Raw genomic sequence first — 23,205 nt, forward strand, 5'->3', positions numbered from 1 at the left:
CTCTTCCGTTTTTTTCTCCTGCTCTGATTCTGCTTCCAGAGAGAATCACAGTGAAATTGAAAGACGTCGGAGGAATAAGATGACACAGTACATCACAGAGCTGTCCGACATGGTTCCCACCTGCAGTGCCCTCGCACGCAAACCTGACAAGCTCACCATCCTGCGCATGGCTGTATCCCACATGAAATCCATGAGAGGGACAGGAAATAAATCTACGGACGGAGCATATAAACCCTCCTTCTTAACAGAACAGGTGCTCTGCAAGCTATCCGCAATATGTGCCATTCTCACTAGCCATCCCTCATTATGTGTAGAGTAACTAAGTAGTGAAGAGGGTAGCAGTAATACAGCAGCTGAGTGTACCATATGTCAGTACATAACTGAGGGATCACACTGTACATTGAATGCCTACTGTATATGTGTTAACTGCTCTCCTGTGTGTTCCATATGGACTGATTTTTCCGGTTTCCAGTAAGTACAAGTCTATTTCTATCATTCCTTTATAATCTACTTACTGTATGTTTTTCAGTCATATTTAGTTTGATATGTCTCTTATTAGTTACATGGCATAGACATCTCATTATTAGGTGTTGAGTAGTAGAGATGACCCAGCACAGTAATGACCAACTCCCTTTGCAAGCCACCCTCATTAGCTGATAATTGCTCTATCCACATGATTTAAAAAGATCTTATGTGTTGCATGGTTGACCTAAAGCTGCAGTACACACCAACACCTGACTGTTCTCTGGCCGGTAGCTCTGTAAAGCCACATATTAAAGCTTTTTGTGAGAACTGTACCTGACTCCAAAAAACAGGACTGGATCCCCTTACTGGTATGCAGGAAAATTTTCCACAAAATCTGTAGGAGAAAGTTATATTGAGAAGTTCAGATCTGGGCCAGGTCCACACTATGGCACGATTCATCAAAGCAATTTTGCCAGAATTTTGGCGTAAATTGCTTTGAAAAGTCTCACATTTTTATGTAATACGTATTTGTTTAAAGCTGTTGTGACTTTTGGCTGAAGTAACATTTTTGGTGTGGCACACTGAGGCATGCGCCACTCGTCCAATGCTCGCTCTGTCTACGCACCGTCATCAAGACCGGTGAGAAAATCAAGCATTGACTTTTGTTGGCCAACAGTAGATGCAAGCAAGGGCCCGATTCCTCAAGATCTGGTGATTTTCTTACCTGTCTTAATGAGGTGGCGTGGAGGAGTCAGACGCTCCGACTGGAGTAAGATTTTTGTCGTATTTAATGACACAGCTCATCGTTCATTAAACGAGCTGTGGTGTCACTCTCCAGTCTTGCCCCAGCTCCTCCTGTTTTGGTGGAGCTTGGAGAAACTGGTGTGAAAACGCCAAATGTTGCTACATGTTTATATAACTTGGAGTTGCATTCAAAGTTTGCAACATTTCAAAGTAATTTGCCCCAGAATTCTGGTGAAATTGATTCTTAGTGTTCATCTGAATCTTGGTAATGCCAATTGGGCATCTGAAGCTAGGCGAGGGAGCTGTGGAGCAACTCAAGCCAAATAACACTTTCGTGCTGTTACTCATCTATAAGTAAATGGTGTAAAATTTCACATAAGCTCATTTTTTCAGGAGAAACAGTTGTATGTTGCACTAAATTTGCATCTTCCTGGCAGAGCATTAAGTATTTATTTTATTCATTGATAAACAGCACCTACAGAGATTGTCTTAACTTACATCCGTCCCTGTCTCGATTGGGGCTCATAATCTAAATTTCCATCAGTGTGGTTTTTATGCAGTGTAGGAGGAAACTGGCGAATGCGGAAGAAACCCACACACACACTGGGGGAATATGCAAACTTCATCCAGGTGTTCCAGGAACCCTGCACAAGTCAATAGTGCCACTGAGCTTCACACTCTCTCTTAAAGGGGTCTCCCACTTTCAGCTTTCTTCATCTCTGCGGCTCACAAATGTTGCATATTATAAGTACAGCAATACTCACCCTATTCCAGAGCTGCCTCTCTGCCGCTGCTCATTTTGATTGTTTACAAACTGAAGCAGTGTCCTCATGATTACAGTGTACATGACCACTGCAGCCACTCATTAGGTTCCTGCTGCCCATATGGGTAAAGTCACTGAGCCCAGTGATTAGCTGCAGCGGTCACGTGCACTGCAGTCCTGACATCACAGTTGCAGTCTGTCAGAGATCACTGGGATCTCTCCTGAACAATAAACAAGTAGGTTTTGCAATAAATGTTGAATAAATTGCATTGTCTGCAATTGATTAATATGTACAAGTGTTTTACATACGTCACTGTGGAATTTTACCCTCTGCTTGTTTCTTTTCTGCCCAGGAGTTGAAGCATCTTATACTGGAAGCTGCAGATGGATTTCTTTTTGTTGTGGCAGCAGAAACTGGAAGAGTGATCTTTGTTTCTGACTCTGTCACTCCGGTACTGAACCAGCCCCAGTCAGAGTGGTTTGGAAGCACGCTGTATGAGCAGACACACCCTGATGACATAGAGAAGCTCCGAGAGCAGTTGTGCACTTCAGAGAACTCCATGACAGGTTGGTTCATACAATACACATATTGTTCCATCTTGGACCTTAAATCCTAATGCCAAGTCATGAAATATCTAGAACCTTTTATCTCTCTTCCACCTACACTTATTTATCAAATTTAAAGCGCCACTCCAGCGTTTTTTTTTAACCCCTTTACCCCCAAGGGTGGTTTGCACATTAATGACCAGGCCAATTTTTACAATTCTGACCACTGTCCCTTTATGAGGTTATAACTCTGGAACGCTTCAACGGATCCCGGTGATTCTGACATTGTTTTCTCGTGACATATTGTACTTCATGATAGTGGTAAAATTTCTTTGATATTACCTGCGTTTATTTGTGAAAAAAACGGAAATTTGGCGAAAATTTTGAAAATTTCGCAATTTTCCAACTTTGAATTTTTATGCAATTAAATCACAGAGATATGTCACACAAAATACTTAATAAGTAACATATCCCACATGTCTACTTTACATCAGTACAATTTTGGAACCAAAATTTTTTTTTGTTAGGGAGTTGTAAGGGTTAAAAATTGACCAGGAATTTCTCATTTTTACAACACCATTTTTTGTAGGGACCACATCTCATTTGAAGTCATTTTGAGGGGTCTATATGATAGAAAATAACCAAGTGTGACACCATTCTAAAAACTGCACCCCTCAAGGTGCTCAAAACCACATTCAAGAAGTTTATTAACCCTTCAGGTGTTTCACAGGAATTTTTGGAATGTTTAAATAAAAATGAACATTTAGCTTTTTTTCACAAAAAAGGTTGTTGTACAATTTGTCCTGAGTACGCCGATACCCCATATGTGGGGGTAAACCACTGTTTGGGCGCATGGCAGAGCTCGGAAGCGAAGGAGCGCCATTTGACTTTTCAATGCAAAATTGACAGGAATTCAGATGGCACGCCATGTTGCGTTTGGAGAGCCACTGATGTGCCTAAACATTAAAACCCCCCACAAGTGACACCATTTTGGCAAGTAGACCTCCTAAGGAACTTATCTAGATGTGTGGTGAGCACTTTGACCCATTAAGTGATTCACAGAAGTTTATAATGCAGAGCCGTAAAAATAAAAAATCATATTTTTTCACAAAAATGATGTTTTCGCCCCCAATTTTTTATTTTCCCAAGGGTAAGAGAAAAAATTGGACCTCAAAAGTTGTTGTACAATTTGTCCTGAGTACGCTGATACCCCATATGTGGGGGTAAACCACTGTTTGGGCGCATGGGAGAGCTCGGAAGGGAAGGAGCACCGTTTGACTTTTCAATGCAAAATTGACAGGAATTGAGATGGCACGCCATGTTGCGTTTGGAGAGCCACTGATGTGCCTAAACATTGAAACCCCCCACAAGTGACACCATTTTGGAAAGTAGACCCCCTAAGGAGGTACATGTAGATGTGTGGTGAGCACTTTAACCCACCAAGTGTTTCACTACAGTTTATATCGCAGAAACGTGAAAATAAAAAAAAAAATATCCACAAAAATTATTTTTTAGCCCCCAGTTTTGTATTTTTCCAAGGGTAACAGTTGAAATTGGACCCCACAAGTTGTTGTCCAATTTGTCCTGAGTACGCTGATACCCCATATGTGGGGGGGAACCACCGTTTGAGCGCATGGCAGAGCTCGGAAGGGAAGGAGCGTCATTTGGAATGCAGACTTAGATGGATTGGTCTGCAGGCGTCACATTGCGTTTGCAGAGCCCCTAATGAACCTAAACAGTAGAAACCCCCCACAAGTGACCCCATATTGGAAACTAGACCCCCCAAGGAACTTATCTAGATGTGTTATGAGAACTTAGAACCCCCAAGTGTTTCAGTACAGTTTATAACGCAGAGCCGTGAAAATAAAAAATCCTTTTTTTTCCTAAAAAATTATTTTTTAGCCCCCAGTTTTGTATTTTCCCAAGGGTAACAGGAGAAATTGGACCCCAAAAGTTGTTGTCCAATGTGTCCTGAGTACGCTGGTACCCCATATGTTGGGGTAAACCCCTGTTTGGGCGCACGGGAGAGCTCGGAAGGGAAGGAGCACTGTTTTACTTTTTCAACGCAGAATTGGCTGGAATTGAGATCGGACGCCATGTCGCGTTTGGAGAGCCCCTGATGTGCCTAAACAGTGGAAACCCCCCAATTATAACTGAAACCCTAATCCAATCACATACCTAACCCTAATCCCAACGGTAACCCTAACCACAACCCTAACCCTGACACACCCCTAACCCTATTCCCAACCGTAAATGTAATCCAAACCCTAACCCTACCTTTAGCCCCAACCTTAACCCTATCTTTAGCCCCAACCCTAACTGTAGCCTTAACCCTAGCCCCAACCCTAACCCTAACCCTAATGGGAAAATAGAAATAAATACATTTTTTTAATTTTTTAATATTTCGCTAACTAAGGGGGTGATGAAGGGGGGTTTGATTTACTTTTATAGCGGGTTTTTTAGCGGATATTTATGATTGGCAGCCGTCAGACACTGAAAGACGCTACTTATTGCAAAAAATATTTTTTGCGTTACCACATTTTGAGAGCTAGAATTTTTCCATATTTTGGTCCACAGAGTCATGTGAGGTCTTTTTTTTGCGGGACCAGTTGACGTTTTTATTGGTGACATTTTCAGGCACGTGACATTTTTTGATCGCTTTTTATTCTGATTTTTGTGAGGCTGGATAACCAAAAACCAGCTATTCATGAATTTCTTTTGGGGGAGGTGTTTATACTGTTCCGCGTTTGATAAAATGGATAAAGCAGTTTTATTCTTCGGGTCAGTACGATTACAGCGATACCTCATCTATATCATTTTTTTATGTTTTGCCGCTTTTATACGATAAAAACTATTTTATAGAAAAAATAATTATTTTTGCATCTCTATTCTGAGGACTATAACTTTTTTATTTTTTCTTTGATGACGCTGTATGGCAGCTCGTTTTTTGCGGGACAAGATGACGTTTTCAGCGGTACCATGGTTATTTATATCCGTCTTTTTGATCGCGTGTTATTCCACTTTTTGTTTGGCGGTATGATAATAAAAAAAATGCAATGTTCCAGCTCAATAAAATATAAACAGTTTATTGGAAAAAAAATTTTTAAGTTAAAATGCAAATTGCAAAATAAATTATACAAAAAGTGCTCCTAATACATCACCATAGCCCCAGTGGGTAAAGCAACGCATTTCGACCGTACCGCGGACTTTGTCAAAGCTTTGACAAAGTCCGCGGTACGGTCGAAACGCTGGACCCGGATGCAGCGGCCATCTTGGATCCGGGCCTGCTGCAGGGAGGAGGAGGTAAGAGACCCTCGGAGCAACGCGATCACATCGCGTTGCTCTGGGGGTCTCAGGGAAGCACGCAGGGAGCCCCCTCCCTGCGCGATGCTTCCCTATACCGGGGGTTAATGTGTCGGGGGCGGTCCGTGATCACCCGGCCCCGATCGGCTGCGCTCCCCCCGTGAGCGCGGCTGATCGGTGATGACGTATTATCCCGTCGGTGGTCATACTGGCCCACCCCACCTCGACGGGATAGTACGTCTAATGTCAGAAAGGGGTTAATTACACCTCTGGAGTAGTGTTTTAAATGTAAGTCCCCAATCTCATACTCACCTTCCGGCGTTTTCATCTGTTTTTGCCATCGGTCTCCAGGGAAAAGTGACCTGCCTGAAGCTCCAGTGTTTCATGGATCTGCACAGAGGTCACTTTGCAATACAAGTCTATGAGAACCTTGTTCTTGCTCTCATTGCAAGAAGAATTGAGAGCTTGTGACGTAACGTACAGTACAGACCAAAAGTTTGGACACACCTTCTCATTTAAAGATTTTTCTGTATTTTCATGACTATGAAAATTGTACATTCACATTGAAGGCATCAAAACTATGATTTAACACATGGAATTATATACTTAACAAAAAAGTGTAAAACAACTGAAAATATGTCTTATATTCTAGGTTCTTCAAAGTAGCCACCTTTTGCTTTGATGACTGCTTTTGCACACTCTTGGCATTCTCTTGATGAGCTTCAAGAGGTAGTCACCGGGAATGGTCTTCCAACAATCTTGAAGGAATTCCCAGAGAGGCTTAGCACTTGTTGGCCCTTTTGCCTTAACTCTGCGGTCCAGCTCACCCCAAACCATCTCGATTGGGTTCAGGTCTGGTGACTGTGGAGGCCAGGTCATCTGGCGTAGCACTCCATCACTCTCCATCTTGGTCAAATAGCCCGTACACAGCCTGGAGGTGTGTTTGGGGTCATTGTCCTGTTGAAAAATAAATGATGGTCCAACTAAACGCAAACAGGATGGAATAGCATGCTGCTGCAAGATGCTGTGGTAGCCATGCTGGTTAAGTATGCCTTCAATTTTGAATAAATCCCCAACAGTGCCACCAGCAAAGCACCCCCACACCATCACACCTCCTCCTCCATGCTTCACGGTGGGAACCAGGCATGTAGAGTCCATCTGTTCACCTTTTCTGCGTCGCACAAAGACACGGTGGTTGGAACCAAAGTTCTCAAATTTGGACTCATCAGACCAAAGCACAGATTTACACTGGTCTAATGTCCATTCCTTGTGTTCTTTAGCCCAAACAAGTCTCTTCTCCTTGTTGCCTGTCCTTAGCAGTGGTTTCCTACCAGCTATTTTACCATGAAGGCCTGCTGCACAAAGTCTCCTCTTAACAGTTGTTGTAGAGATGTGTCTGCTGCTAGAACTCTGTGTGGCATTGACCTGGTCTCTAATCTGAGCTGCTGTTAACCTGCAATTTCTGAGGCTGGTGACTTAGATAAACTTATCCTCAGAAGCAGAGGTGACTCTTGGTCTTCCTTTCCTTTGATGGTTTTTGCCACTGTACTTGGGGACACTTTCAAAGTTTGCCCAGTTTTTCCGACTGACTGACCTTCATTTCTTAAAGTAATGATGGCCACTAGTTTTTCTTTACTTAGTTGCTTTTTTCTTGCCATAATACAAATTCTAACAGTCTATTCAGTAGGACTATCAGCTGTGTATCCACCAGACTTCTGCACAACACAACTGATGGTCCCAGCACCATTTATAAGGCAAGAAATCCCACTTATTAAACCTGACTGGGCACACCTGTGAAGTGAAAACCATTCCCGGTGACTACCTCTTGAAGCTAATCAAGAGAATGCCAAGAGTGTGCAAAGCAGCCAGCAAAGCAAAAGGTGGCTACTTTGAAGAACCTAGAATATAAGACATAATTTCAGTTGTTTCACACTTAATTCTACATGTGTTAATTCATAGTTTTGATGCCTTCAGTGTGAATGTACAATTTTCATAGTCATGAAAATACAGAAAAATCTTTAAATGAGAAGGTGTGTCCAAACTTTTGGTCTGTACTGTATGTCGGTCAGGCAGAAACTGGGGTCACAGGATGGCACCACAAGAGTGAAGTAGTGCCAAATAATGTTGACGATGTCAGAGGGTGAGTATGTGACTGGGAGCAGGAGATTTACATTTAAAGTGCCACTCCAGCAGTGAAAAAAAAATGCTGGATTGGTGCTTTAACTAAATACACCCATTCCATGCAAACTGGTAAAAATGTGTGACTTGTCAATGTACAGTACAGTAAATACCATGCTATTTCCACAAAAATAGGGGCATGTATTTTTAATCAACTGACAATAATGGATATGAGCACAGATTTCTCACACATCCATAGTCTGTACATCAAAGCCCCACTGCTAGACCACCTTAGAGACTTCCAGAAGACAATTGTATTGTAACACTATGATTATTTGATAAATAATAGGGAATCTACTGTAGATACTTCCTGTTCACATTCCTAGTTACATTTTTTCTTTGAATGACAAATGTCATGCGGCCAAAGATCACTATGTGAAATAGAGAGCTTAGCATAATAGTCATTTGTAAGATACAGATTTGCAATTCACAAAACGAGTGCACCCACAATACAGGAGTGCCGTTCATCCCAAGGTTTCTGTGAGTTGCTGCTACACTGCAGCTCAATACAAGTGCATGGTGTCACATTGTAACCCCAATGGTACTGTTACAAGCAAGTCGAAAAAAAAGTTACATTAATACATTTTCATGTAGTCTTGTTCCACTTAGAGAATTTTATCGGAAGGCCGCGTATGTGAACTGTAAGCAAATTGCTCTAGATGCTGAACGTACAAATGAGTCAATGCATCTGTTCTTACAACCATTTCCTTTTCAGAGGATTTTCGGGACCACATGTCAGATACACCTCTAGTGAAACAAGACGCTGACCGCAGCAGAGAGAATGTACTGCCTCAGTGGTTTTTAGCCTTTTAACTACTCTTTAACAACTTGTGTTTGTGGCTGTAGATCATCACTGATATTCTGACTTGCGTGCATCCAAGCCTAGATTTTGCCCTCAATAAAAATATTTGCTGTGGTAGTAAATCTACTATCATTAATTAGATCTTTTAAATAGATTGCAAATTTGGTGCGGCAGCACAGTGCTTTAAAGTGAACCTGTCTGCCTGCTGATTAAGGCAGCATTAATCAGATACTGGTGTTACTCTGGAGCGTTATGTTATTCAAGACAAAACATATGGTGAACAGCCGTCCGGGTATTGTGAACCTGGGATGTCTAGTCTGAGGCAGGTTCCCAATGGCTTCTTCCTACTCCGATCTGGACTGCATAGGGAGACTCCTGTCAGTAATGGGGATCAGAACCGGGAGAAGCTATTGGAGACCTAGGGTCTTCTCCAGACTCCCGTCCAAGACGCACAGTCACCTGCTTAATTTTCAAGGTATGATCTTAAACATACATGGCTACAATATCGCTGCCAATATCTGCTTCATTCTGTCTGTGGCTGGTGCAGCAAAATTAAGATGACAGCTTCCCTTCACTAATCATCAACGTATTCGAAGTTCATTACTACTATAGCTTTAGTTACTTTTAAAGGGAATCTATCACCAGGTTTTCCTTCTTAATCTGAGAGCAACATGATGTGGGGGCAGAGATCCTGATTCCAGCGATGTGTCACTTACTGGGCTGCTTGCTGTCATTTTGATACAATCACTGTTATGTCTGCTGCAGATCTAATTCTCTGATTGCTGAGTTCTGCATAACGCTGCCTACAGCACTGATTGGTAGCTTTCTGCCTATGCACAGAAATCTGCCAATCAGTGTTGCAGGCGAGGATATCCAGAGCTCATGAATACGGAGGACCTCATGACAGCAGGTTTACTAGTCCTCTAATGATAATCTGCTTCTGATAAAACAGTGATTTTATCAAAACTAGAGTAAGCAGCCCAGTGAGTGATATATTGCTGGAATCCGGGTTGTTCCACCTTCATCATGCTGCTCTCAGATTAGGTGGCAAACAGCTGGTGACAGATTCCCTGCAAGCATTATCAAGGCTAGCAAAATAGTAACGCTGTGATAGCAGAAACTCAGCCTTACTGTATGAGTAGACATTGCTCATTGGTGGTGACAGGGCCCCTTTAAATTATTATTCTAACCATAAAAAATGATCATTTGGAAAAGATCCAGCTTCTGTTTTATTATATTTAGCACATCCAGACAAAGTACCTAGTGGTAATTCACACTGGGGGCATATAGGCAAGAACATTAACCTATGGGCATGACGGAGTACATTGTATGGACCAGCACAAGCTCCACACAGCTTGCTCTGAAACGCCCCACCGTGCTCGGCAGGGCCCTGGCAGCAGCGCGTTCCTGACAGTTCACAACAGTCTAGGTCTAAAGTTTCACGGTCTCTTCCTGCGGTTTGTTATGGCAGATGTTTTGCTGGATCTAGTTCTGCTTCTTTTCAGAGTAAAATATTTATTCGCCCTGCCTTGTTTTGCTTCTCTATTTGATGGTACTTGAAAAATGTTTAAAGTTCAGCAACTTTTTCCCCCGCTTTGTTTTATTTTAGTTGTAATATTTCCGAGAGCTCAAATAGAAAAAAGATCCTTTGAAAGTTTATTTTTCTTTTTTAATTTGTTACAGAAATAATCTTCAATTTCCGTCAAAGGGCTGGGCGACATTCCTTATCAGCTGGATGCTGTGTCCATGCCGCAGTGCTCTTGCTTGTGTGCCTGGCATCATATTCTTCTATGGAATATTCCATATCAATATCTGCTCATTGTATAATTCCTGATGGAAGCACACCAATGCATTGGAATGAATTAGGCAGGATCCGCTCACCGTCTAATGTGTTTGGCGGCCCGACCCTTATGTCCTCCCTGGATATAAGCCTCCCCTACCTTTGATAATGCACGGCCAACCTGTATATGCACTTTTCATAGTTTTTCCCTGTACCTGATACTCTGAGCCTGAGCATCAGGAGCTGTGGCAGTCGCAGACCATTTATTGTGTGGTGGTACAGTAAAATTCACATTCTTACAGTCATGATTATAGACCAACATCTGTCTCATGGGAAGTTTCTGTTTCTGTATGCTTAAATGGCACTTAGGACCAGTACACTTACATTCTGTATCCCCAAGATTGTGAGGAACACGCTGTAATAAATAAATTCAGTGCTTGCCACCTGAAGTGAAAACCAGCCTAGCTACACAGACATGTCGCACAACAAGTAAAACAGCCAGGTTGCCAATAAGTTGTATGTCGCGGCAAGTGTGTCTCGTGCTACTTGTGACCAGCAACAGAAATTCCAAGACATTTGGAAACATTTGCAACTTTGTTTCGCAGTAAAGGCCCCGTCTCACATAGCGAGATCGCTAGCGAGATCGCTGCTGAGTCACAAGTTTTGTGACGCAACAGCGACCTCCATAGCGATCTCGCTATGTGTGACACGTACCAGCGATCAGGCCCCTGCTGCGAGATCGCTGGTCGTGTCGGAATGGCCTGGACCTTTTTTTGGTCGTTGAGGCCCCGCTGACATTGCTGAATCGGTGTGTGTGACACCGATCCAGCGATGTCTTCACTGGTAACCAGGGTAAACATCGGGTTACTAAGCGCAGGGCCGCGCTTAGTAACCCGATGTTTACCCTGGTTACCAGCGTAAATGTAAAAAAAAACAAACAATACATACTCGCCTTCTGATGTCCGTCAGGTCCCTCGCCGTCTGCTTCCTGCTCTCACTGACTGCCGGCCGTACAGTGAGAAGTGAGAGCACAGCAGTGACGTCACCGCTGCGCTCTGCTCTCAGTGTACGGCGGCTCAGTCAGAGCAGGAAGCAGCCGGCAAGGGACCTGGACACCGAAAGGCGAGTATGTAGTGTTTGTTTTTTTTGGTAACCAGGGTAAACATCGGGTTACTAAGCGCGGCCCTGCGCTTAGTAACCCGATGTTTACCCTGGTTACCCGGGTGCTGCAGGGGGACTTCGGCATCGTTGAAGACAGTTTCAACGATGCCGAACTCGTTCCCCTGATCGTTGGTCGCTGGGGAGAGCGGTCTGTGTGACAGCTCCCCAGCGACCACACAGCGACTTACCAACGATCACGGCCAGGTCATATCGCTGGTCGTGATCGTTGGTAAATCGCTAAGTGAGACGGGGCCTTTAGTTGCAGATTGAAAGGCGACACCATAGAAAATCATTACCTGCAATGTTGCGGTATGTCACTGTGATTTCAGTAACAAAGTTGCAAAGTAACACTATAGCACACTGCTCTAGAAAATAGGAAAAAATGAAGATACTTAGCACATAAATTGGCCAATTCATGTATGCCCGGCAGCAACGACAAGGCGATCTTCTTTGCTGGGAACCTAACCTAACATGTATCTCTCCTGGGCTAAAGGCCCCGTCTCACTTAGCGACGCTAAAGCGATCCCGACAACGATACGACCTGTCAGGGATCGTTGCTGCGTCGCTATGTGGTCGCTGGTGAGATGTCAAACAGTGAGATCTTACTAACGATCGCAGCTGCGATCTCACTGTTTGACATCTCACCAGCGACCTGTAGCGACCTGTACAACGATCTCACATGGGAGCTATTATGACGATTCAGTGTCTGAGTCGTCAACGAGGTCGTTGGTAAGGTGTCAAACACAGCGATGTGTGCTACCCAGCGGGACCTCAACGATCAAAAAAAGGTCCAGGCCTTTCCGACACGACCAGCGATCTCACAGCAGGGGCCTGGTCGCTGCTACGTGTCACACAAAGCGAGATCGCTACTGAGGTCGCTGTTGCGTCACGAAACTTGTGACTCAGCAGCGATCTCGCTAGCGATCTCGCTTAGTGAGACGGGGGCTTAAGAGCCTACAATTATATGGGTAGGTAGGGTCCTGCTGTGATTAAAACCGCCATAAGCTGATGGGTGAAGTGCTCAGTCAGAGAGCCTATGTATACAAGATTGACCGTCCCTTCCAAACAGAAAACAGGTGTGAACAGGTGCATAGTAAGAGTAGCCATCTCCATATACAGTCATGGCTGAAAGTTTTGGCATCCTTCTAATTGTTCCAAAAAATCAAAGGGAACCAGTCACCAGGTTTGAGTGATATAAGATGCGGCCACCACCCTTCGGGGCTGATATATAGCATTCTATAATGCTGTATATCTGCCCCCAACCTGACCTGCAAGACAAGAAAAAGAGCTTATATTCTTCTCACCTGGGAGGCGATCCGGTCCGATAGGTGTCGCGCTTCTTGGTCTGGCGCCTCCCTTCTTCTTGCAATGACATCCTCCTTCTTGCTTCGTCCCTACATCATCAACACAGTCTCTGGGCATCATGCTCCGGCACTGCTTTACTTCTCTGCCCTGACTAGGGCAGAGCAAAGTATGGCAGTGCGCATGAGCCGGGAAAGGTCAACGAGCCCGAGTCAGGCAGTACACCTGCACAGGAGCACAATGCCGGGAGACTGTGTGGATGACGTAGGGACGTGTCATCCACATGAAGCAAGAAGGAGGACGACCTCACAAGAAGAAGGGAGGCTCTGGACCAAGACCAGCGACACCTCTCAGACCGGACCACTCCACTGGAATTTTGGACTATTTTTCTTTTGCAAACTGTGTCAGGTCTCTCATATTTGAATGACTTCTTCTCCCAACAGCAATTTTAAGATCTCTCCTGAGGTGTTCAGTGGGATTTAGATCCAGACTCATTACTGGCCACTTCAGAACTCTCCAGCGTATTGTTTCCATCCATTTCTCGGTGCTTCTTGAAGTACGCTTGGGGTCAATGTCCTGCTGGAGGACTCATCACCTAGGACACAAACCAAGCTTTCTGACACTGTGACACAACTTTTCAACAAACTTTTTCTGCTGTCCACATCCAGGGAGATGAGCTACTCCCCCACACACCACCGATTGGCCGGTTTCTGTGTACACTGTGCATTGGCAGAAAACTGCCAATAAGTGGTGGCATCGGGCTTACACAGAGCTCATGAATATGGAGGACTACATGGCAGCTGTCCTCTAGTGATATTCTCCTTCTGATAAATCTAAGCAGGCCAGTAAGTGATAGTTACACCACTGGAATCAGGGTCTCTGCCCATATTCTACTGTTCTCAGATTACCTGGCTAAAACCTGGTGACAGATTTCCTTTAAAAGATAAAGTCTGCAGAGGGGAAAACAAGTGACAAGGCAGTATATAACTCATACAAGGGCCAGATATAGTGTTATTTCTAATGCACACACACACACGGGACTGCTTATTCTGAAAAAGAAATGGCTTAAAAAAATGGTTTCCCTTTCAGACATTTTTTCTCTCTTGAAAAGTGTCATGCTAAGGCCGGGGTCACACTTGCAAGTTCAATGCGAGAAACTCGCACATTAATACCCCGGCACTGCCGCCGGCACTCGGGACTGGAGCGGGCGGTTGCATAGTAATACATGCAGTCACACGCTCCGGTCCCGAGTGCCGGCGGCAGTGCCGGGTGTTGATGCCAGAGACTCGCGCGAATTTCTCGCATTGAACTCGCAAGTGTGACCCCGGCCTAATACTTGTGATGCCATAATGTTTAGTGGCTCTATGTCCCTGAGGTTACTGGTCCATAGACGGCTGTAGCCTTGTTACATAAACTCTTTCTGTCTTCTGTTATTTTTCTTTATTCCGATAGTTAATATATTTCCATTATTCATACCCTGGTCTCTTTTTCAGTTTAGTCTTATTAATCCGTTCCCTTTTCTGTCATCCTTCTGGAATAATGACATAGGTTTTGGCTGTGTCTGAAAAAATGTGTTTTGTGGTGACACCGTTCCTCACAAATCCTCCTTATTCTCTGGCTGGAAATCAGACACCTGCACTGCCCCACTGGCCGCTCGTTTCCTTGTTTTTTTCCTGTGCCCTCATCTGGCTTTTTCCTTTATGGGATTCTTCTTCTTCTTTTTTTGGACTCGAGTCTTGTTCTTATGAGACAATTCCAGTTATTTAGAATCTATCTTTTTCTAAGGGACTCGTAAAGTTTAATCCTTTTACTAATCGCAGCTGTTGATCCATATTTTTATTTGTATTAATGATGTAAGAGTCATCGTCGTTGTTGGACAGGAACTGTGCTGTGATTTACGGTAAATTCAATTGCAGAACAGTGGTGTTGAACTCTGGACAGCCGCCCCTCGCCTTTACAGCTCTCGCCTGCTCTTCTTTCACAAGTTGTCTCATTATGCTGTGCATGCGCTCGTCCCATGTGGAGCGCCAATTTTATAAATAATACGAGCTGCCTTCTGGCTGAGAATACCTTATAAGCGATCAATACGGATGTCTTTTATTATTGCTAAAATAAGCAAAAAATAATATGCTGAAATATGTTTATTTGGATCGTACAGTTAGATTTAAAGAAGCCCTCCCATCAAAGTTTTATCCTCATGATATATTGCAGTCATCATATTACAGTATATAGCACTGTGTACTTACAATTGCTCATGTTGCCTTTCTACCCAGTAGATTCTTCTCTTTTCTCTGCTCTATGTAGAAACAGGAAGTCTTTTTTTCCATGAAAAAAAAGAATTCCCCTCTTCAACTCCGGACCCAACTGTTGCCCCTTCCCCTGTCAGGGACTTTTGCAGAGACTCGTGACTCATACAGGGAAAATTGACCTCCTGTTTCTACATAGCGCCTAGAAAGATTCAGGTAGTCAGCTTTTAATGATGTGATGTCATAGACCTAATGGAAACAGAAGAACTACCATATTTTTCGGATTATAAAATGCACCCCAAATTTTGAGGCGAAAAATAGGAAAAAAAATGTTTTTTAATAAAATGGTGGTGCTTTTTATAATCCATGCGTGTTAATAACTTATTGGGTGTCTTGTGCTGCGGGGTTGTCCGGCACTGCTGCGAGTGCCCCATTGGTGCTGCGGGGGTGTCCGGCGCTGCTGCGGGGGTCTCCGGTGCTGCTGCGGGTGTCTCCGGTGCTGCCGGGGGCTCTGCCGACATTTTGTGAAAGGCCAGAGCCCCCTGTAGTTCCATGGTTTCCTGTGCGGTGGACACTGGGAAAATGGCCACCAGGGGGCGGCGCATGCGCAGATGGAGATCTCGGCACCAAGATCTTAGGAGATGAGATCTCAGCGCTGACTCTTTTTTTTGCTGTCGCCAAAATTCCCTTTATAACAGCGATTGCAATACTGGGGTTGGTAAAAACCAACCCAAATCATGTTCTCTGGGGTCTCATTTACCCCCGGTAGCTGAGACCTTGGAGAACTTCGGACTCTGGGGGGCACTATACACTTATTTCTCTGTGCCGTTAAAAAGCGCCACTAAGTCATAAGTACCCTTAACTGCTGCCATTAAAAGGCATATCGGTAGGTCGGTAAGGGGTTAAATCTGCAGCATGTCAGTTCTTTCAGCAAATTTCAGTCATACTAATGAGTGGGGAAAAATTTGTAAAACGCATAAATTTTAGGCAGTGTTTTCCTGCCAAGAGATGCAGAAGTGGTGTAGAAATTTTCGGAACCAAATACTTAATGTGTGCACATACCCTTAAAATCAGTGTTTTATCAGCAAGAGAATATCACTGCCGGACTAGGTGTCCTGTGCATGGCAGTCCAGCTAATCTGTGTAATCTGTGTAATCCTGCCCTCACCACTGATTGGCAATTTACTGACAATGGACAGTGTACACAGGAAGCTGCCAATCAGAGGTGTGGGCGGAGTTATGCAGAGCTCAGCATTTATAGAACTGCAGAGAAAACAAGGATTCTATCAAAACTGCACCAAGTAGTCCAGTCAGTGATACATTTCTAGAATCAGGTTCTCTTCCCATACATCATGTCACTCTGATTACAGAGCAAAAATCTGCTGAGAGATTCTCTTTTGATTGCTTTTTGTTGCATTTTTTTAACCCCTTCATGACCTTGGGATTTTCCGTTTTTCCGTGTTCGGTTTTCGCTCCCCTCCTTCCCAGAGCCATAACTTTTTTATTTTTCCTTCAATTTGGCCATGTGAGGGCTTATTTTTTGCGGGACGAGTTGTACTTTTGAACGACATCATTGGTATTACCATGTCTTGTACTAGAAAACGGGAAAAAAATTCCAAGTGCGGTGAAATTGCAAAAAAAAGTGCAGTCCCACACTTGTTTTTTGTTTGGCTGTTTTGCTAGGTTCACTAAATGCTAAAACTGACCTGCCATTATGATTCTCCAGGTCAGTATGAGTTCATAGACACCTAACACGACTACAGTAGGTTATTTTTTATCTAAGTGGTGAAAAAAAATTCCAACCTTTGCTAAAAAAAAAAAAAAATTGCGCCATTTTCCGATACTCGTAGCGTCTCCATTTTTCATGATCTGGGGTCGGTTGAGGGCTTATTTTTTGCGTGCCAAGCTGGCGTTTTTAATGATACCATTTTGGTGCAGATACGTTCTTTTGATCGCCTGTTATTGCATTTTAATACAATGTGCGGCGACCAAAAAAAGTAATTCTGGCGTTTCTAATTTTTTTCTCGCTACGTTGTTTAGCGATCAGGTTAATGCTTTTTTTTATTGATAGATCGGGCGATTCTGAACGCGGCGATACCAAATATGTGTAGGTTTGATTTTTTTTTTATTGATTTATTTTGAATAAATTGAATTAAACTTTTATATATATTTTTTTTTTTTCACATTTCCATAGGAGGCTAGAAGCTGGCACAACGCGATCGGCTCTGCTACATAGCAGCGATCACCAGATCGCTGCTATGCAGCAGAAATGCAGGTGTGCTATGAGCGCCGACCACAGGGTGGCGCTCACAGCTACCGGCGATCAGTAACCATAGAGGTCTCAAGGACCTCTATGGTTACTATTCAGAAGCATCGCTGACCCCCGATCATGTGACGGGGGTCGGCGATGCGATCATTTCCGGCCGGAAGAGCCAGTTAAATGCCGCTGTCTGCGTTTGACAGCATTTAACTAGTTAATAGCGGCGGGAGAATCGCGATTTCACCCGCCGCTATTGCGGGCACATGTCAGCTGTTCTAAACAGCTGACATGTCCCGGCTTTGATGCTGGCTCACCGCCGGATCCCTGCATCAAAGCGGGGGATCTGACCTCGGACGTACTATCCCGTCCGAGGTCAGAAAGGGGTTAAGCATTACGGCAACTGAAAAATGTTTTTTAATTTATTTATTTTTGGATGAAGGAAAGAGGTGATTTTACATTTTTTATACTTTTGTTGTTTTTTTCTATTGTTTGGGTTTTTTTACAAAAAAAAAAACAACTTTTTTTTTTCATTTAATTTACTTTATTTTTTTAGTCCTCTTTGGGGACTTGAACCTGCAATATTTTGATCGCTTATACTGCAACAGTACAATATTGCAGTAAATAGTAAAATCTCAGATTCACAGGAGGACCATGGTAGCCCATTGATTCTCTGCAAACACATCTCGGAGTGGTGGGGGGACGATACAAGCTAGCGAGCATGCGAACCGACAGTGGTGTTATTTAAATGTCGCGGTTAGTGCTTTACAGCGGCATTTAAGTGGTTAAACGATCAAACACTCGGCTCCACTCGCTGCAGTTACAGGAAGATGCTTAATGACCCATGATGAAAATGTGTGTTAGGGGTTGTTAACCAGTTAAAAAAAGCATTGCATATGTTACATGTGGTAGTGTGATGGCATAATTTTTCTTACAAGCCGTTCTAGGATCATTTCAAGATAAATAATGCAATATATTTCCAAAGAAATTAAGCTTTTATATAGTTATATCTATTTATAGCTGTAAAATGGTTTTCAAAAGTGGACATATATATTTGCTTTTGTCAAAATGTTGCCTACGTATACAAAGCTAATGATGCTTGCGCTAATTACCCTTGTTCAGAAATCTGCAGCCTTCTGGTGCATTTACGCTGGCTGACTGTCAGGCAACAAGTGTTATATATCTCTCAGGAACACTTATTTCCCTATGATGCATTAGCCATGTGAAATGGTTCTTTCTTGTTGCTTAACCCCTTAACGACCGCCCATACGCCTTTTCACGGCGACAATTAAGAGTACTTAAACCACAGCACCGCTTTTTAACGGTGCTGAGGTTTAAGGTTATAGCGCCCTCCAGAGTCGGATTTTCTCTGGGGTCTCAGCTGCCAGGGGTAGCCGAGACCCCGGAGAACATGATTCGGGTCGGGGTTGCGATCGTCGTTATTAACCGTATAACAGTAACCACAAAAAAAAGTGATTTCCCATTTAATTTCTCTCTCCTCTGATGTGATCACACATCAGAGGAGAGAGAAATAGGGTTCCTGATCCTCCCCCGGTACCTCCCGGTGTCCCTTGATCCTTCTGTTTCCCCGAACGGTCGCCAGCATCTTCTTCTGGTAAGAAAATGGTGGGCGCATGCACAGTACACCCGCCGAGATCTGCTGGCCGGCACCTAGCAACAGTAGGAGATTTTTCCTATTGGTTCATTTTGATCACTGTGATCTGTATAAAAAAAAATAGTAAATCTGACCACTCTTTTTTACCCTCCTAGTTATGGAAAAATAATAAAATAAAAAAATGTATTTATTTCCATTTTCCCATTAGGGTTAGAGTTGGGCTAAAGTTAGGGTTAGCGTTGGAGTTAGCGTTGAGGCTAAAGTTAGTGTTAGGGTTGGGGCTAAAGTTAGGGTTAGAGCTAGAGTTGGGATTAGGGTTAGCGTAGGGGTTAGAGTTAGGGTAGGGATTAGGCTTAGGGGTGTGTTAGGGTTGGGTTTGTGGTTAGGGTTGGGATTAGGGTTAGGTGTGTGTTGGGGTTAGGGTTGTGGTTAGTGTTATGGTTAGGGTTCGGATTAGGGTTAGGGGTGTGTTGGCGTTAGGGTTGGGGTTAGGGGTGTGTTGGGGTTGGAATTAGAATTGGGGAGACTCCACTGTTTAGGCACATCAGGGGCTCTCCAAACGCAACATTGTGTCCGATCTCAATTCCAGCCAATTTTGCGTTGAAAAAGTCAAACTGTGCTCCTTCCCTTCCGAGCTCTGCCATGCGCCCAAACAGTGGTTTACCTACACATATGGGGTATCTGCCTACTCAGGATACAACTTTTGCAATTTCTACTGTTGCCCTTGTGAAAAAAAATAATTGGGGGCTAAAAAATCATTTTTGTGAAAAAAAAAAATGATTTTTTATTTTCATAGCTCTGCGTTATAAACTTTAGTGAAACACTTGGGGGTTCAAAGTTCTCACAACACATCTAGATAAGTTCCTCGGGGGGTCTAGTTTCCAAAATGGTGTCACTCTACAAACGCGACATGGCGTTCGATCACAATTCCAGCCAATTCTGCATTGAAAAAGTAAAACGTCACTTCTTCCCTTCCGAGCTCTACCGTGTGCCCAAACAATGGTTTACCCCCACACATGGGGTGTCGGCGTATTCAGGAGAAATTGCACAACAAAGTTTGTGGTTCATTTTCTCTTTTTACATTTGTGAAAATAAAAAAAGCTGGTTCTGAAGTAAAATGTTTGTGAAAAATAGTTAAATGTTCATTTTTTCCTTCCACATTGCTTCAGTTCTTGTGAAGCATGTAAAGGGTTAATTAACTTCTTGAATGTGGTGTTGAGCTCATTGATGCGTGCAGTTTTTAGAATGGTGTCATTTTTGGGTATTTTCTGTCATGTACACCCCTCAAGCTCACTTCAAATGTGAGGTTGTCAATAAAAAAAATGGTTTTGTAAATTTTGTTGTAAAAATGAGAAATCGCTGATCAACTTTTAACCCTTATAACTTCCTACCAAAAAAAAAATTTGTTTCCAAAATTGAGCTGATGTAAAGTAGACATGTGGGAAATGTTATTTATTAACTATTTTGAGTGACATACCTCTCTAATTTAAGGGCATAAAAATTAAAAGTTTGAAAATTGTGAAATTTTAAATTTTTTGCCATATTTCCACTTTTTCATAAATAAATGCAAGTAATATCAAAGAAATTTTACCACTAACACGAATGAAGTACAGTATGTCACGAAATAACAATCTCAGAATCAGCGGAATAAAGCGTTCCAGAGTTATAACCACATAAAGTTACAGTGGTCAGAATTGTCAGTAAACAAATTATGTGCTGCCGAGAATAATGGCAGTCAATGATCACATAACGATTCTACAACAGATCATTCTGGCATGGCAAGTGACGTCGGTCTGTATAAACAGCTTGTATGTAGTTAATCAGTGGTTGTTTAATGCTATCATTCACATCTACTCATTTACATGTACTTTAATCTCTTTTTGTCAGTGCTATTGCCAGCACTATTGTTGTGTTGTGTCACAGTCCCAATGTCTGCAGTGATTTCCACGATGTTTGTAGTTACAGACCGCTTCTGACCATGATCACTCATAGATCCAGGGCTGTCTGACGTGTCAGCTGTTTTTAGTATCAAGCGGAGTCTATAAATACTGACAAAAAAAAAGAGAACTAAAACAGTTTGTCACATTAAAGGGAACCTGTCACCAGTTTTTTTGCCTATCAACTAAAAATATCATCTAATAGAGTGTGAGCTATACATTCCCCAACTACTTGTGAAACCCCCCCGACTCCCCATGAATCCCCCATAAGAACCTTTTATATTGCTCTCGCGCTGTATGGAAATATCCTCGGTCCGGTCCGATGGGCGTTGGTTCTGGCCCCTCTCTGCACCCCAAATCGGCGTGCTGTACGCATTCTGTTCGGGAATAGCGTTGTTCGCATACAGGTCCCACGCGTGTGCCTTCAAATTGCCTTCAGCGCGTGCGCAGTATGCTTTGCCCAACTGCGGGCAAAGCCGAAAAGCATTAGTGCGCATGCTCCGGAAGTACTATGTCCCTGAAGTCTTTTGCTGTGTTCCGGGACGTAGTTTACCGGAGCATGCGCACTAATGCTTTTCGGCTTTGCCCGCAGTTGGGCAAAGCATACTGCGCACGCGCAGAAGGCAATTTGAAGGCGCACGCACGGGACCTGTATGCGAACAACGCTATTCACAAAACAGAATGCGTACAGCACGCCATTTGGGGTGGGGAGAGGGGCCAGAACCTACGCCCATCGGACCGGACCGAGGATATTTCCATACAGCGCGGGAGCAATATAAAAGGTTCTTATGGGGGATTCATGGGGAGTCGGGGGGGTTTCACAAGTAGTTGGGGAATGTATAGCTCACACTCTATTAGATGATATTTTTAGTTGATAGGCAAAAAAGCTGGTGACAGGTTCCCTTTAAAGGGAACCTGTCACCTGCAAAATCGAGGGTGAGATAAGCCCACCAGCATCAGGAGCTTATCTACAGCATTCTGTAATGCTGTAGATAAGCCCCTGAGGTATCCTGAAAGATGAGAAAAAGAGGTTATATTATACTCACCCAGGGGTGTTCCCGGTTCTGTTCTGGTCCGATGGGCATCTGTTGTGGATTCTGTTTGTGGGCTCCCTCTGGTGGTTACTGCTGGTACTGGGTGACTTTGGTGGGTTGCGGCCTTTGGTTTCCACCTGTCCATCAGAGGCTGGGTGTTTCCTATTTTACCTGGCCTTTCTGTCATTCCCTTGCCGGCTATCAATGTATTCAGATGTGCTCTGTTTGGTTCCTGCCTACCTGCTCCCAGATCTTTCAGGATAAGCTAAGTGCTGATTTTCAGTTGTTGGTTTTTTTGTCCAGCTTGCTTATTATGTCTCTATGCTAGCTGGTAGCTCTAGTGGACTGAGGTTCTCCCCATGTGCCATGAGTTGGCACATGGGTTCTTGTAATCTCAGGATGGTTTTTTGATTAGGGTTTTTTGCTGACCGCTCAGACCCCTTTTGTATCGTTCTGCTTTCTAGTTTACAGCGGGCCTCAATTTGCTGAACCTATATATATCATCTCTATGTGTGTGCCTTCCTCTCATTTCACCGTCAATACATGTGGGGGGCAACTATACCTTTTGGGGTTCATTCCTCTGGAGGCAAGTGAGGTCTTTATTTTCTCTGCAGTACTAGTTAGCTCTTAGGCTGGTGCGTGGCGTCTAGAACCAACGTAGGCACGCTCCCTGGCTATTTCTAGTTGCGTTTGTCAGGCGTAGGGCAGCGGTCAGCCCAGGTTCCATCACCCTAGAGCTCGTCCGATATTTTGTATTACTTTGCTTGTCCCTTGCTATCCCTAGCCATTGGGATTCATGACAGTATAGCCGGCCCACAAAGTGTTAATTGTTTGGGCTGAAGCAGGAGAAAAAGAAGTGTTTAAGGGAAATTTTTTTATTTTTTTATTTTTTTTCCCTTCAGAGTTTTGCTGCCTAGCCCTTAATTGCTGTCTAGCTGCTTCTTACCTCCTCTTAACCCTTGAATGGCTCTGATATTAGCTGTTTAACATGGATGTCCAGAGTTTGGCTTCCAGCCTGAGTAATCTCGCGGCAAAAGTTCAAAACATACAGGATTTTGTTGTTCACACTCCCA

The 23,205-nt window shown here is 43.5% G+C and overlaps 1 protein-coding gene across 5 annotated transcripts in view; it reads left to right on the plus strand.

Moving 5' to 3' along the window:
* Positions 1-23,205, plus strand: part of ARNT2 (aryl hydrocarbon receptor nuclear translocator 2) — a 143,855-nt gene that overhangs the window by 38,333 nt on the left and 82,317 nt on the right. For all 5 annotated transcript variants that reach the window (XM_077263498.1, XM_077263499.1, XM_077263501.1 and 2 more), the window contains 2 exons: positions 40-253; positions 2,326-2,539. In XM_077263498.1, coding sequence (XP_077119613.1) covers positions 40-253; positions 2,326-2,539 — 428 coding nt within the window. The remainder of the gene's footprint in view (positions 1-39; positions 254-2,325; positions 2,540-23,205) is intronic.

Source organism: Ranitomeya variabilis, chromosome 5 (genome assembly GCF_051348905.1).
Source record: "Ranitomeya variabilis isolate aRanVar5 chromosome 5, aRanVar5.hap1, whole genome shotgun sequence".
In the NCBI taxonomy this organism is placed as follows: Eukaryota; Metazoa; Chordata; class Amphibia; order Anura; family Dendrobatidae; genus Ranitomeya; species Ranitomeya variabilis.